This window comes from Vulpes lagopus, chromosome 5 (genome assembly GCF_018345385.1).
Source record: "Vulpes lagopus strain Blue_001 chromosome 5, ASM1834538v1, whole genome shotgun sequence".
In the NCBI taxonomy this organism is placed as follows: domain Eukaryota; kingdom Metazoa; phylum Chordata; class Mammalia; order Carnivora; family Canidae; genus Vulpes; species Vulpes lagopus.
In genome coordinates, this window is record NC_054828.1 from 6,098,860 (window position 1) to 6,113,037 (window position 14,178).

The 14,178-nt window shown below is 59.0% G+C and overlaps 1 protein-coding gene across 2 annotated transcripts in view; it reads left to right on the top strand.

Annotated features, from left to right (window-relative positions):
• The window catches only part of SCUBE1 (signal peptide, CUB domain and EGF like domain containing 1), a 141,048-nt gene that overhangs the window by 87,169 nt on the left and 39,701 nt on the right, over positions 1-14,178 (top strand). For both annotated transcript variants that reach the window (XM_041757484.1, XM_041757485.1), the window contains one exon: positions 13,622-13,738. In XM_041757484.1, the coding sequence (XP_041613418.1) occupies positions 13,622-13,738 (117 nt within the window). The remainder of the gene's footprint in view (positions 1-13,621; positions 13,739-14,178) is intronic.

Here is a 14,178-nt window from a genome sequence, read left to right on the forward strand (position 1 = left end):
GCCAACAAGGCTCGTTTTCAGGGTGGATAGGATAAGACCGAGTCAGCGCGGGGTGGTGTTTGCCAGCCCCACAAGGCCCCATGAGCACGTGCCATCCTCACCACTCTCCATAGTGACCACATCCTGCATGCCCAGGGTGACACCCCCTATTCCATGTCACAGAGAGGGTGGTGGTCTGTAGCAGAGCAGCTAAGTGACCCACCCTTGGGGTCTCAGCTGCACCCAGCAATTGCCATTTATGATTACCCCCAGTCTCAGCCCAGGCTAAGAACAGGGGCAGTGATGTTTTCTTTCAAAAGGCTCAAAATATGTAACAGAAACAGATTTTCGATTTACATCCAAAGCAGTTAAAATATTTGGACTTCAGGGTTGGCATGATGAATTTCAAATATCTGCCCGACTGCCTTGTGCAAAACACCTGAGTACCCAGCTAAGTTTATTTACCACAGTGCCCCGGGACACTGGTCACAGCAAGACTGATGAGACATTGCAGGTCGTTCTTGTCAGCCCCAGTCCTCAGACCCTTTCCCACGGTGCGCGTGGAACGGATGCTGTGTTAGCTTCCTGTCACTGCTGACGAGGTACTGCAATCTTAGTGCCTAGTAGCGCACAAGTGTGCTATCTTCCATAGGTCAGAAGTTGGACTTGGGACTCCCAGGGCTAGAATCAAGGTGTTAGCAAGGGCTGCATTTTTTTCTGGAAGCTTCTAGAACCACCCGCATTCCTTGGTCTGGGGCCTCTTCCTCTGTCTTCAAAGCCGGCAGCAAGGCATCTCTCAACTCCGCTTCCATCAGGCTCTGTTTCTCTGACCTCCTTCCTCCACTTTTAAGGAACCTTGTAATGACATCAGGTCCACTCAGATGATCCAGGACAAGCCTCCATCTCAAGGGTCTCAATTTAATCACATCTCCCAAGTCCCTTTTGCCACGTAGGGTCATGGGGGACTGAGACAAGGACATTTTCAGGGGCTGTTACTCTCCTGACCACAGATGGTCCAGACTTGGTCTGGGAGGAACCCCCTAGGCTGGCTGCTTGTGCCCTCCAGAGGCAGAGCCCCCATCCGCCCTCTGCACTGCCTTGTCCCGGGTCCACCAATCTGCAGCCACAGGCTGGGGGCTGGCAGCGTGGGATGTGCTGGTCCAAGCTGGGCAGCCTCTGAGGGGGCAGGGGGCCAGAGTGGGCGCCCACCGCTTCCTGGGGCAACCTCAGTGCACATCAGCCCGCTTGCTCTGGAGGCCTCTTCCTCCTCACAGTGTAGTTACGCCGCTTGACGGTCCAAAGGGGCCTTCCAGTCAGCCCTCTCCTGTGAGCCTTTGGCAGCCCTGCAAGGCAGCTGTCCCCACTTTACAGAGGAGAGTGAGGCCCTGAGATGGGGACAGACACAAGTCAGTGAGCACTGGTCTGGGGCCTGAGGTCTGTGGACTCCCACGCCCAGGGCCCTAAGTCAGGAGTCGAGCAGCCTGAGGCGCGGCGGCCCTCCCAAGTGGAATCTGCCCTCACAGTCTGCCCACTCGGGTCCCCCTGAGCCCAGGAGAGCAAGGGGCTCCAGGTCCAGTGAGCACAGCAATAGTTAGCCCAGAATGCCACTTCTCTGGGCCGTGCTCTGTCCCAGCGTCCACTCACCTCCCAGCCACCCTGAGGCTTGGTACTAAAGCAATTCCCATTTTACAGATGAGGACACAGAGGCCCACAAAGGTACTAGGAATCTCCCCCTCCTGCACTCCCACAGCCGGCACCTGCCCATCACACTCCACCTCTCTGCCTGTGAGCCAGGCTCCCCTTCCCGAGTAGGCATGGTACCAGAACACTTTTACCTCACTGGGCTCCCGGGGCTGTGGAAGTGTGGAAGGGCCATCACGCACATGCCTGGGGCCTGGTGCACGGGGGAGCCACTGGGAGAGCTCCAGGAAGGGCCAAGGGGCTGGAAACCTGGAAGGCTGGGCAGGACCAGGGAAAGCAGGACTGACACTTAGGGAGTACAGGCTGAGCCCCGTGCTTTCTCCAGCCTCCTTTAATCATACAACCACCCTGAGAGGTCCGGGTGATGTCACTTTTCTCAATACACACTCACTCCTCCCCCGCTCTCTACTCCTCTGCCCCCCTTGGGGGCCGCCCACGTGCCTCTTTTCTACACCCACCATCTCCAGGGTCCATGGGCCACTCTGATTTCCCCAATCTCCCAGGCCACCGCTCCCTACTCCAGTTCCAGACCCACACGTCAGTCACCTTCTAGAAGCCACACATATGCAGCTTCCTGCCTTGGTGGGCCATGCCACCACCACCCTTTACCCAGGTGCCATCTTCCACAGTTCTACCTGGAAAAGGTTCATCCAGACCTAACTGGACTTTCCTTGCCACCCCTACCCTCACTTCTTGCCCCTCCTCCACCAGCACCTTATTTAGTCATGAGCCTGGGACTCCCCTACTTGGGGCCAAGGCCAAGTCTGTGCCAGCTCTGATGGCCTTGCTCAGAGCAGGGGCGCGGGGAGGGCTGGCTGGCTCAGAGCATGAGCAGAAGCTTCCTGGGGGATGTGCCCCAGGTTGAGGGGGCCCTCGCTGCTCTCTGTTCACACAGGCTGGCATCCAGCTGGGAGAGAAAGGGCAGACCCAGATCCTGAACCCCAGGCAAGCCTGGCAGTGGGAAGGGGCTCAGACAGACCTGAAGCAAGGGAGGTGATGACACGGCGGTTTCCTAGGCCAGGTACTTGGCAGGTAAAGGCTGGTCAGGCCTTGGGCCAAGTTCCAGGCACTGGGCTCTCACCCCATCCATGAACTGATGCCAAGGGCAGCTGGTCTCTAGTTAGCTGGGGACCCCAGCTGTGGTCCTGAGCGCCTGGCCCCGGTTTAGCCACACGCACACATGCCCTAAGTGCTGGTGGAAGGAGGTGGGTCATGGTGACCTAGATGAGTAGTCAAGGGGGAGAGTGTAGGGTGGAGGCAGGGTGCTGGGCAGGGCACTGGCTGGCCCAGATGGGAGCTATGGCTTAGAGGGGCATGACTCACCCCCAGCCTCCCAGTGAGTCTGAACAGATCCAGGGTTCCTGCTGCCTGGGCCCTGGCACTTTCAAGAACCAAGGCTGGCTGGATGGAGCAGCCCCTGCCCCAGAGAGTCCCAGAGGACTCACCCATAAGTCCTTTGGCTTCCTCTGGAGCCTGAGGTCTTATAGCCTTCCCTTCTCTCTGGGCCGTAGATGAAATTTGAGCCTGGTTCTAGCCAGTCTGTATGTCCATCTAATAAAGTATAAAAACCATGAGAGATGCTCCCTCCATGGACACAGCTAACGCAAGGACCCCCGAATGCCACTTTCTTGCCCCCAGAATGAGGGCAGGGGTGAGAGCAGGGTCCTGGAAGCTGGGGACATGCTCCCTCCTGACAACAGGTCCAGGTCATGTGTCCCCTGCCCCGCAGCAGGCAGGCAGGCTCTGGGGGAAGCTTCTGTGAGGGAAGACTGCAGGATGGGGGGCGGGTCCCTGCCGCTGTTGAGTGGTGGGGTCGGGGAAAACCAGACAGAAGCGTGGGCTAAGGCCCCGTTGGGTTTCAGAACTTGCAGCAGGCAGGGGTTTTGGAGGCACAGCACCTGGTAGAGAATCCTCAGGCGTGAAGCCGGTGTGGACGTGGCGTGGGCTGGGGGGTGCTCGTGCAGCTGGAGGTCAGAGGGCAGGGAGTGCAAAATGGCTTTAGAGGGAGACTGATGTGGTCAGACCGGCAGGTGAGGTGACCCCCTGAGGAATGAGAGAGGTAACGCCGTCCTCATCTGGCAGAGGTGACCCAGCCCAGGGAGGTGAGGGCTTAGCCGGTGTCCCATGGCTCTTCAGAGTTTGGTGTTTGTGGCTTCCCCAGGGGAATCCATGCTTGGACCAGTAACTGGGCACTGGGGCACCTGGCCTGCCCCACTGCTCCCCTGGGTCGCCTTGGCCAGTCCCTTCCTCTGTCAAAACTTAAAGAAAAGCAGTGTTTGGATCTCTAGCCTCTGGGGCTGTGTTGAGGATCACCTGGGACAGTGGCACCTGGGACAGTGCTTGCTCAATCACAGCGGAGGCATCAAGGGTGAGTCTCAATCACTTACCAGCTCCTAGGCTTTGTGCAGAGTGCCTCCTGGTTGGTGGCAGAGCCCCCAAGCCTCCCTGTGATCACATCCTGGAGCCTGCCCTCCCACACAGCCAGCCCCTGCCCTGCACCGCCACAGAAGGATCCCACCTACGTAGCTCCCCAACACTGGGAGCTGCAGGTGGAGGGGAGCCCCCCCAGGTGGGGGTGGCTTGCCCCCACTGCTCCTCACACCACCCCTGGCAGCTGGGCACACTTGGCCCCCACATGCTCCTCCTGGGCCTCAACAACCCCTGTCCCGGCCCCTCCCTGTCCTGCCTTAACCCTGGCCTAGGTTTTTTGGCCCTGCGGGATTTGCTCCGGGTGGGTCCCAAAGCCCTTCATGATGTGACCCCAATGCCCTCTAAGGGCCAGCTTCCTGCTGTGTTTACTGGTTGACATGACTCCTTGGCCTGCCACACTCAGGAGGGCCCTGGAGCTTAAACTCCGCAGCACAGATGGAAGGCACCCCAAAGAGTCCAGGGCATCACCCTCTTACCAGTACAATCTTTTGTCGATCTGCCCTCTTTGGAGAAGCCCGGGTCCCCACCCACTGCTGCCCCCGTCCCAGCCCCCTGGGTAGGGATGGCCCACCCTTCCTTGCTGCTTGCTCTGCAGGCCCTCCCTTGCCTCCCTCAGGGCTCCTCTGGCTGGCTCCAGCCAAGGGCAGGCCCAAGGTGGCTGCAGACCTGGTGCCCGCAGCTGCTTCTTGACCAAGAAGTAGCCAGAGCTCCGGGCTTCCCACAGAGAGATTTCCAGGTGTGTCCCAGGGAAGTTGCCAGGGTTTCAGGTTGCTCAGCCAGGCTGTACCTTTAAGAACTATGCATTGTCCTTAGAGGCACCGGAGTGGAGTTTTGCTAACAGTGAGCCTTTCTGGTTTGTTGTGGTGGCTCAGGCTCTAGAGCAAGACCTGAGCTCTGCCCTCACTTCCCCAGGGACTAGCATCGTCTCCAGGAGCTGGGGTCTCCTCGTGTCTCTGAGCTGTGGTTTTCTCTTTTGCAAAAAATGAGTTGTAGTCTCCGAGGCGGCTTGGATGAGATGCTTGGTGTGGGGCATCTGGCCTGCCCACTCACCTCCATTCTTTCCTCCACCTTCTCTTGCTCAGGCCATTGGTGCTTTACTAGGGCCCTGGGAATGCCAGGCCAAGGCTGTGAGGCGAGAAGCCTGGGGCCTGCCTGACCTTCGTCAGGTCAGAGGTGGTGGTGCCATAAGAAAGGGGGCCTACAGAACCAGCAAGGGGAACAGGTGCCTTTCAGAGGCCAGCCAGGCACCTGCATTCTGGATCCAGGCACTGGGCTCTCACCCCGTCCGTGACCTGGTGCCAAGGGCAGCTGGTCTCTAGTCAGCAGGTCTGCCCAGCTCACAGGCTGGAGCTCTGGGACAGAGGGGGGGCAGGCTCCACGTGCCAGCCTCACTGGCCCCAGGAAGTCACAGGGTAGGAGAGAGGCTAGGGGTGCACTCGTGCTAAAGGCCCGTCCTGGAAACACAGACATTGGTGCACAGGTGCTGGGCATCACGTCCCTTGGCCCTGGGCTGTGCTCTGACCTATCTCACTGAATCCCGGCAGGTGTCAGGAATCTAGAATAAGGCTTCCCTCTGTTGAGCAGCCTCTGGGCTAAGTCTTTGAGTACCTAGACATGGAAACGTTCCCAGCAACTTGCAAGGGTGCCCTTCGTGTTACAGATGAGACTAAGGCTCAGGGAGGAGCGGCTGACTCAGTGTTACACAGGCCTGCTCTTCCCACGACACCACCCCACACTCCCTCCAGGGCAAGGTAGGCCAGTGACCCACAGCCCCTGGCCCTCAAGGGCTCAGGAAGTGGTAGCTGCTGGTGGTGGGTGTTCTGGGAAGAAGGGCCCGACCCCCAAACCTCCACGATCCCATGTGGTGGGAAGGACAGTGCAGGGCTGAGGAAGGGTCACCAACTGGGCCCTCATGAGCCCTCCGTAGGATGGGCGTAATGATCCCACCTGAGGATTGCCTCCAACAAGAAAATACGTGTGAGCCCCCCTTTGTCTGCTCTCAACACCCCCTCCCCTTAGTAGCCAGAGCAAAGGCAGGAGCCAGAGGCCAGGAAAAGGCTCGCTGCCATGGCTCTGCTCCTGCCACCTGCATTAGTATAAAACCTCTGTTGAAGAAACTTCCCCAAGGTCTGCTCATCTCGCTCCTGGTTGACCTCTTCTCTACCCTCGGCCCCCACCCCTGTTGCTACAGACTGCCAGACACTGACCCTCGGGTCCCTTGGGTCCTGCTCTCTGAGCACCAGTGTGGAAGTCCCACCCACGAGGCAGGCCCATGAGAGGGGACTGCCCCTGAAATCCCGAGGCTGCCCAGTGTGTCCAGAAGACAGTTCCACCGATACAGCAGACTCCCCTGAGCAGGACCAGGTCCTGGGTAGATGGAGTTCGTGAGGTGATGCGGCCCTGATGGCCCGTTCCTTCCCCACAGCTGGGCCAGAGTCCGCACAGGGCCCTGCGAGTCGCATGGTCGCCCACCTGTGTGCTACCAGGACAGAGTCCAGAACCCACCAAGGCTGCCCCAGGGCCAGGCCAGCTCTGAGAACCATGAGCCAGGGGCCTACTGGATTCAGATGTGGCAGAGGGCAGTGCTGGGGACCAAGCAGGGCTTCTGAGGCTTCCTTTCCCACTGCCCCTCAGACCCCGACGTGGTACCCCTTCCCCATTGGGGCTGCAGCCCTGGCCCCTGCCCCTGCCACTGCCCTGCCTCTGCCTCCACGCACCGCTTCCCCCACATTACATCAGACACCAGTGTGTCCCCCAGGACCCAGCTGTACTCAGAGTCCCAGGTGTTCCCGGGGCGATGTCACCAGCACCCAGCCGTCGGTGCATCTCCCCACACGGGGAAGAGCTGCTGTCTGCAGACGGCTCTCAGGAGGCAGTGTGGAGGTTCCAGGCAGAGCTGGAGGGGCAGTGTGGTTAGGAGCCAGGGTGGCAGGTGACAGATGGGTGGGCCCTGCTCACCACTCCCTGTCGAATGTCTGGGGATGTGGCTTCTCCTGTCAGCCTGAGGCCTCGCTCTTCTCACTCACCCGAGGGACTTCATGAGGGAGACCAGCCTCACTGTCAGCATAGTAAGGGACATCAGCCTGCTGACCATGCCCTTGATGGGCCACAGGGCCACCCAGAGGTCAGTGGGGTCGGCGCGGAGAGACAGGCAGTGAAGGAGAGCCCAGCCAGTGTGTGGAGCTCTGCCAAGGAACATGACTTTTACCCCAAAGTGATAGCCATGGAAGGCTCAGGAATCAGCTGAGGGAGGAGAGATCAAAGGTCAGAGGGCCCGTGGCTAACCCCTCTCCCTCACTCGCTTCAGTTGGTCTTAGCAGCAGAAGGGCAGGAAGACCAGCCCTGAGTGAGGTCTCGACAGGCTGCAGCAAGAGCTTAGCCCTAGGCCTTAGGGCTAGGGCAGCTGTGTGGGCTGACAGGTCTCTGTGGGTCACGGGGCTCACACCTCAGCTACCAGGTCGGAGCCTCCGGGGCAGAGCCTGACACCTGCACTGCAGACAAGCCTGGGATTCCCCAGATGGCACAGGGATACAACCACAGCCCAGAGATGGGAGGATCCTCGGCCTAAAGTCCCACAGCGCATCGGGAACTAAGTGTGGCATTCGGGCCTCTGGCCCCACGTCCAGTTCTGGTCCAGGCGCTCTCGGCCAGGTGAAGTCACTCGCCTGCGGTCAGCCCATGTGAGCTTCCACCTCGCCCAGTGCCCATCACTCTGCTGGTGCTGGTGGACTCCCAGGTCTTCTGTGCTATCAGTTCATCTCAGGCACCTTCTCCTGCCAGGCCCAGCTTGGGGCAGGGGCTTGGTCACCTCGCTCCACCTCGTTCCTCCAGAGACTTGTTTTTTCATGTCGACATTCAGCAGCAATTGGTCCTGTGCTGGGCATGGGGTCACCCTGACACAGCTCTTCCTGGGGACAGAGTGGTCTCTGGGGAGGACCACCACCAGAACAGGAGCCTGGGGCCTGGGGGAGCCAGCAGGGCTCAAGAGAACTTAGAGTGGTCTCCTGAGTCGTGAGGGGTGCACAAGCCTGGCCCAGGGGAGCCATCTGTGGACCTTGGATGTGATGGGGTGAGCCCAGGGGAGGTGGGCCCAGACTCCCGTGAGAGGGTCAGGGTCCAGGCCCTATTCTGTCTCCCCTGGTGAACCGTTGACCCCTGAGGCCTGGGGCAGCGTCCAGCTCAGCTCCAGCTCTTCCCTTTCAACCAGCCAGCACTAAAGAGTCATTCCCAAAGTGGTGGTTAGAACAGTGACCTAGAGCATCTGCTGCCCTGCTAGACTCAGGTGTCTAAAAAGCCAGGGACTCTGCAGCACATCTGCCCACACAGAGCAGCAGCCCAGATGAATCAACAACTCACTGGGTGCTAAGACTTCGTGCAGAGGTTCGAGGGTGAGCATGTGGTCACTGTTGTGACCATTCACAAAGCACCGTGACGTCCACATTTGTGTGGACCTTGCACAAACTCCATGGTAAATGCCATCACCTCCCATATCACATGTTGGGAAGCTCAGACTCCAGGAGCAAAGGGGCTTGCCCAAGGTCACAGGGCCAGGTATGCAACCCAATTTTCTGACCCTACCGCTCATGGTTTAGCCACCACACTGCAACAGAGACTGTCCTCCTCAGGCCTTGCCGGACTTTGCCCCAGACCTAGGGCAGAGCAAGCAGGCAGTGCCAACCCAGGCAGGGTCCCACTGTCCAAGCCCAGGGCTGGCCTCCCCTGCCCGCATCTGCTGTGTCTCTGCCCAGTGCCTCTGGCAGGGCCTGGCCCACAGCGGCAATGCCCCAGGGAAAAGACCGAAGACCAGCCTGGTGACGCATCCAGGGATTTCCCACCTGGTTTACTCCCAGGCCCCTTCCCACTTTAAGCCCCACCCCAGGGCAGCCTCCCCAGCCTCCAGCCCAGCCCTGTGGGGTAAGGCTTCTCCCCTCTTGCTGGATGAGGAGGCCAGGCACCATCTCTGCTGCCCCACCACCGCAGGCTGCTGGGACAGCCCACATCAGAGGCCCGGCTCTGGCCTGGGCTGGCTCACTCATCAGTCTGGAGTCCCACAGCCTTGGGTTCACATACTGGCTCCTCCAAATAACTGAGTGGCCTGAGACACAGGGCTGGGTTCACAGGTGTGTGACCCGTACCCTTGCCCCAGGCCCTGCCCTCAGAAAGGCCCCCCACTGGTTGAGTGCCTCTGAGGCACTGTTGCCTCTGTCTTGAAATTTTTTTATTTTTGAGCAAGAGCCCTCATTTATATTTTGCCTCTATTTTGCGGGGCCTCGCAATATGCAGCTGATCCTGCCTGGACAAGGTATTTAACTTCCTGAGCCTCAGTTTCTCTGTCTAAAGAAGAAGCCAGCTTCTGGGGTTGCTGTGAGGCCAGTGGATATTAGTGGATGAGAAGATCCCCTTTGTCGGCAGTAGAGGGCTGTGCCCCAGGAGGTTTTGTTCCCCTTGTTGCTCCAGGGGGAGAGGAGAGGCTTTAGAAAGACCCAGGAGCTCTCATGGGAGGCAGGTTCCGGGAGAGACTAGAGGGTTCACAGGGTCCCAAAGGAAAGTCTTCAGATCCCTGGAACAGCACTCTGAGCTTTGGCTTTGCCCTCTTCCCCTTCACAACCCTGAAGGTCTGGCACCTGGACTCCAGCCTCCCTTGGCAGTGTGTGCTTCTGGATGGGGTGCTGCCTCACAGGGCAGGATCACATTTGCACCCCCTGCCTCCCGAGTGCCAGAGAACACCACTGCAGCCCCCAGCTCATGTTTGCCATTTGCATTCAGGGTGATCCTGCAGTCAAGGGGGAGGACCGGCTATCTGGTTTCTGCATCTGAGACAGTGGTGGCCTAATACCAGGCCTGGGTGGCCTCTAGTCTTGGGAAACAGAGGCGAGGCTGCTTTTTTGAGATAGCCGTCCAGGGGGAGTGACCCAAACTGATCACCACCCAAGGCGAGGAGCTCCCTCAGCAGCTCCCAGTAGCCTCTGTTTGGAAACTCCCAGGGACGAAGCTCTCAGCCCCACCCAGGCTGGCCTGTCCTAACTGTAGACTTCAGTCCCCAACCCCTACTCTAGCCCAGAGGACTGGGTACTCTCTGTCGTCTTCCTTTCTGTGTATATCGCATTGTGCTGTGTACATCTGCTAACCTCAGAATGATAACAGCCACCAACCCTGTGCTGTTGAGAGGACCCTGGGGGCCGGCACCTGGGCAGGTGCAGTGGCCAGGGCAGCATAGAGGACAGGCTGGTTGCTGGCTGGTCACTCCACTGCCCAGCACAGGGCCCGGCCTCTCTGAGTATTGGCTCTTAGCATTACTGCAGGAGCGTAGAGGCATTGGCTACCCAGAATGAGGCAGTGGTCTGGAAGACAGGGACAGGTGGCAAGGCTGTGAATGTCACAGAGGAGGACCCTGGTGGTAGCCTGATGCAGAACAGCAGTAAGGGCAGGGGCTGGAATCAGATGTTAAAGAAGCAGCAGGAGCAGGCCTGGAGGCCCCAGGCAAGGGGATAGCTAGGGGCAGCATGCTCAGAGACAGGGAGCACTGAATAGGAGCGGTCAGGGAGGAGTATGGAGAATGTAGTGCCTGCTTGGTACTGTGGGGTCCCGGTCCTGGGGCTGTCGGGTGGGTTGGAGTCAGACCCACTGGGTCCCACCAGCTCTGCCACCTACAAGCTGCACAGCCCTGGGCAGATTCCTTGCCAGGGAGGTGGAAGGGGCAGGAGCGTAGGGGATGTGAGGCTTGGAAGGCTGAGCAGGGACTGGAGCAGGTGACCTGCCATAACCAAGTGCCATGGGAGGAAGTGGTCAGCTCCCAGAACACCCCACAGGGCCTTCCCTGGGGGCCCAGAGCCCCTCGCCCAGAACCTAAAGCTTAGGCACCAAACATCATCTAGGGCAACACAGGAGGTTAAGTGTGCACAGTGCAGGGCAGAGGCTAGAGTGGGCGATTCTCCACGCTGGCCCGAAGCCCCTCCTGGCCTCCGCCTGCCCCATGGGTGCCAAGGCCCCTCACTCTGGAAGGCCACGATTCCAAGTCCCATCGGGGCCTCCAGATGCAAGGGGCTGACAGGAGCCCATTTGGCCAGGTTCGTTTCTTGGGGACACAGTCCCACGCTGCCCACGCTGCACCCGCCTCCACTACCACGGAGAGGCCTGGTCACCATCCCTGTCCCTGAGGAAGGTCCCACTGTGCCCCAGGCCCCGATGTTAATTACCTGCACCTGGAGAGCAAGCAGGTCCTCGGGCCGCTCTCCAGAGAGGGGCTCTCCCACATGAAAGACTGAAAAGGCACCTGGGGGCTCCTTGGCCCTTTGATTTGGGGCCGAGAGGTGGAATTTCCTCTCCGGTTAGAATCCCAGGAGGGCAAACTAACATTTGTGAAGCAACTACTACATGCCAGGACCCAGAACAAGGGCTGTTAAGCGGGGAGTTTGTTTGATCCTCACCTGCCAGGTGTCCAGCCCGAGGGGTAGCCTACCGGGGTCACTCAGTGGTTGACAGAGCCAGAGCTCACACCCTGGCCTTCCCACCTCCACTGCCCCAGTGAACAGTCGGGCAGAGACAAGAAGACCTGAGCAGGCCATATGCCAGCCAGAGCATGGCTCCTGCCAACAAAGGCCAACCTGGTACAGGGAAGGGCCGCGGCCTTCTTTCTGTGCCTGGGGCTTGGGAGGCTCCTCGTGGACATGGCCTTTGAGCTGGGCCTTGGGACTGGAGCAGGCAGAAGGCCTCCAAGCCGCTGGGCCAGCATACACAGAGGCAGGAAGGCTCTCAGAACTGCCCACACCTGGCTGGAAGGCTAAAATTCACAGAGACACAGGGAAAGATGGGCAGGAAGAGTCAGGGTCAAGGTCACTGGCCTTCCAGTAGAAGTTTGGTTTTCTTTTTAATTTTATTTTATTTTATTTAAGATTTTATTTATCCGGGATCCCTGGGTGGCGCAGCAGCTTGGCGCCTGCCTTTGGCCCAGAGCGCAATCCTGGAGACCCGGGATCAAATCCCACATCGGGCTCCCGGTGCATGGAGCCTGCTTCTCCCTCTGCCTGTGTCTCTGCCTCTCTCTCTCTCTCTCTCTCTCTATCATTAAAAAAAAAAAAAAAAAATTAAAAAAAAACATCTTATTTATTCATGAGAGACACAGAGAGAGAGAGGCAGAGACATAAGCAGAGGGAGAAGCAGGTTCCTTGCAGGGAGCCCAATGCGGGACGCGATCCTGCCACTCCAGGATCATGCCCTGGGCTGAAGGCAGATGCTCAACCGCTGAGCCACCCAGGCGTCCCCCCTCCAGTAGGAGTTACCGCTCTTTGTATCATGGTAAAGGCATTAGCCTCCAGAAGGGCCCCAGTGCTTCAGGACGACACTGCAGAATCACGGAGATGCACACTCAAACCCAGAGGGGAAAGCCAGATGTCCTCCTCTCCCAGCCCTGCCCCCACCACCACCACCACATACAAGTTGAAGTTCAAAGGAAAGGCATCATGAATTTGGTATAATTAGCAGCAGGGACTCCTGGCTACCGGGATATGTATTCAGTGATCATTCCTGCAGGACTGCAGACACCATAGGACAGATAGAATAAACCAGGGAGTGGGAGTCTTCAGGGGCCCAGAGAAAGCCAAGGTGGGCAGGCCAAGGGTTTTGAGTTGTAAAAGATAGGGGCCTTGGCTCTTCAGTTCCCAACACTGGAGAGAGGGGGGAAGCCCACTCAGGCACAGTTCCCACAAGATCAAAGCACACAGATGCTCAGAAAGAAACCCTGGTTGAAAGGCTCAGAGGCCCAGGACTGGGCTCCTCTGTGTGCGGGCCACCTGCGCCCTGGTGACCTGGCCCTGCCAGCCCCTTCTCCAGTCCTGGGGAGGATCATTCTCACCACGCGACGGGTTCAGTGACCTAGGCTCTGCCCCAGCTGCTCCAGGCCCTTTGAATTTGCAAAAGGGAAAAAAGCACTAGACAAGCTTCAAGTGGACGAAAACCAGACGCCTTTGGCTTATGGCTCAGTGAGAACAGATGTTGAGCTGAGTGCCTCATCAAGGTGATGGATGGTGTGCGGACTCAGGGAACCAGCCCTGGAAGCTCCACGGCCAGGGCCACAGGCCAGTCCAATATTGAGACCAGTTTGGGAGCCCCAGGGACTGCGAGTCTGGGTTTGGAGTCCCAAGTCCGGGCAGGACAAGGGTTTAGGAATCTGGCCCTGGGCAGTTAAATGCCAGCCAGGCTAATCTCCGTGGCGGCTGCACACAGCAGCGTTGACCCTGTCGGCGGTGACCTTTACACAAGCACAGCCCCCTGTAGGGTGCAGACATTTACCCACCGTTTACAGTGGGTCCTCACCGGCAACCACAGGAATGGTGTCATTTTCCCATTTAATAGGCTCAGGGAGGCCCACAGCTAGAGGGTATCAGGCAGGACTCAAATTCAGATCTCCTGTCTCAGGAGGTCTCCCCCCCCCCCCCCCCCCCCCCCCCCGTGGATGGAGAAAGGCAGTGGCTTCCAGCCGAGGAGACTGAGCATCTCTGTCTCTTCCCCCCAGAGACATGTGCGGTAAACAACGGAGGCTGTGACCGGACCTGCAGGGACACGGCCACTGGCGTGCGATGTAGCTGCCCGGTGGGATTCACGCTGCAGCCCGATGGGAAGACGTGCAAAGGTCAGCGTGGAGCCACTCAGGCAGGGGCGGGGGCTGCACGCTCGCACTGGGTGTGTGGCCATGGCTGCCTGGGAGGGCGGGGGTCAACAGTCGCCGGCACGGCACTTCGCTGGAGAGGCCGTGAAGAGGGAGGGTCAGTGCTCCCCAGCAGGGTTCAAGGGAACGCTTCGCTGATAGGGTCCTGAGCCAAACAGCAGGTACTGATGTCCAAGGAAGGGGCTGTGCACTGGGCCAGGCAAACAGTGTCTTCACTGCAGGACCCTCTGGGCCCACAAGGACTCATCGTGGTCCTAGGAGGGTGGGGGGGGAACAGAGGGGGATATGGCCATCTCTTCACCCTCACCTGCCTTCGTGGTAGTAGCTGGCAGAGCTGGGGCAACAGCATGGCCCTGGGAGGTCTGCTGGTACCAGGATGGAATTGTCTTCTTGTCACCGTTAGC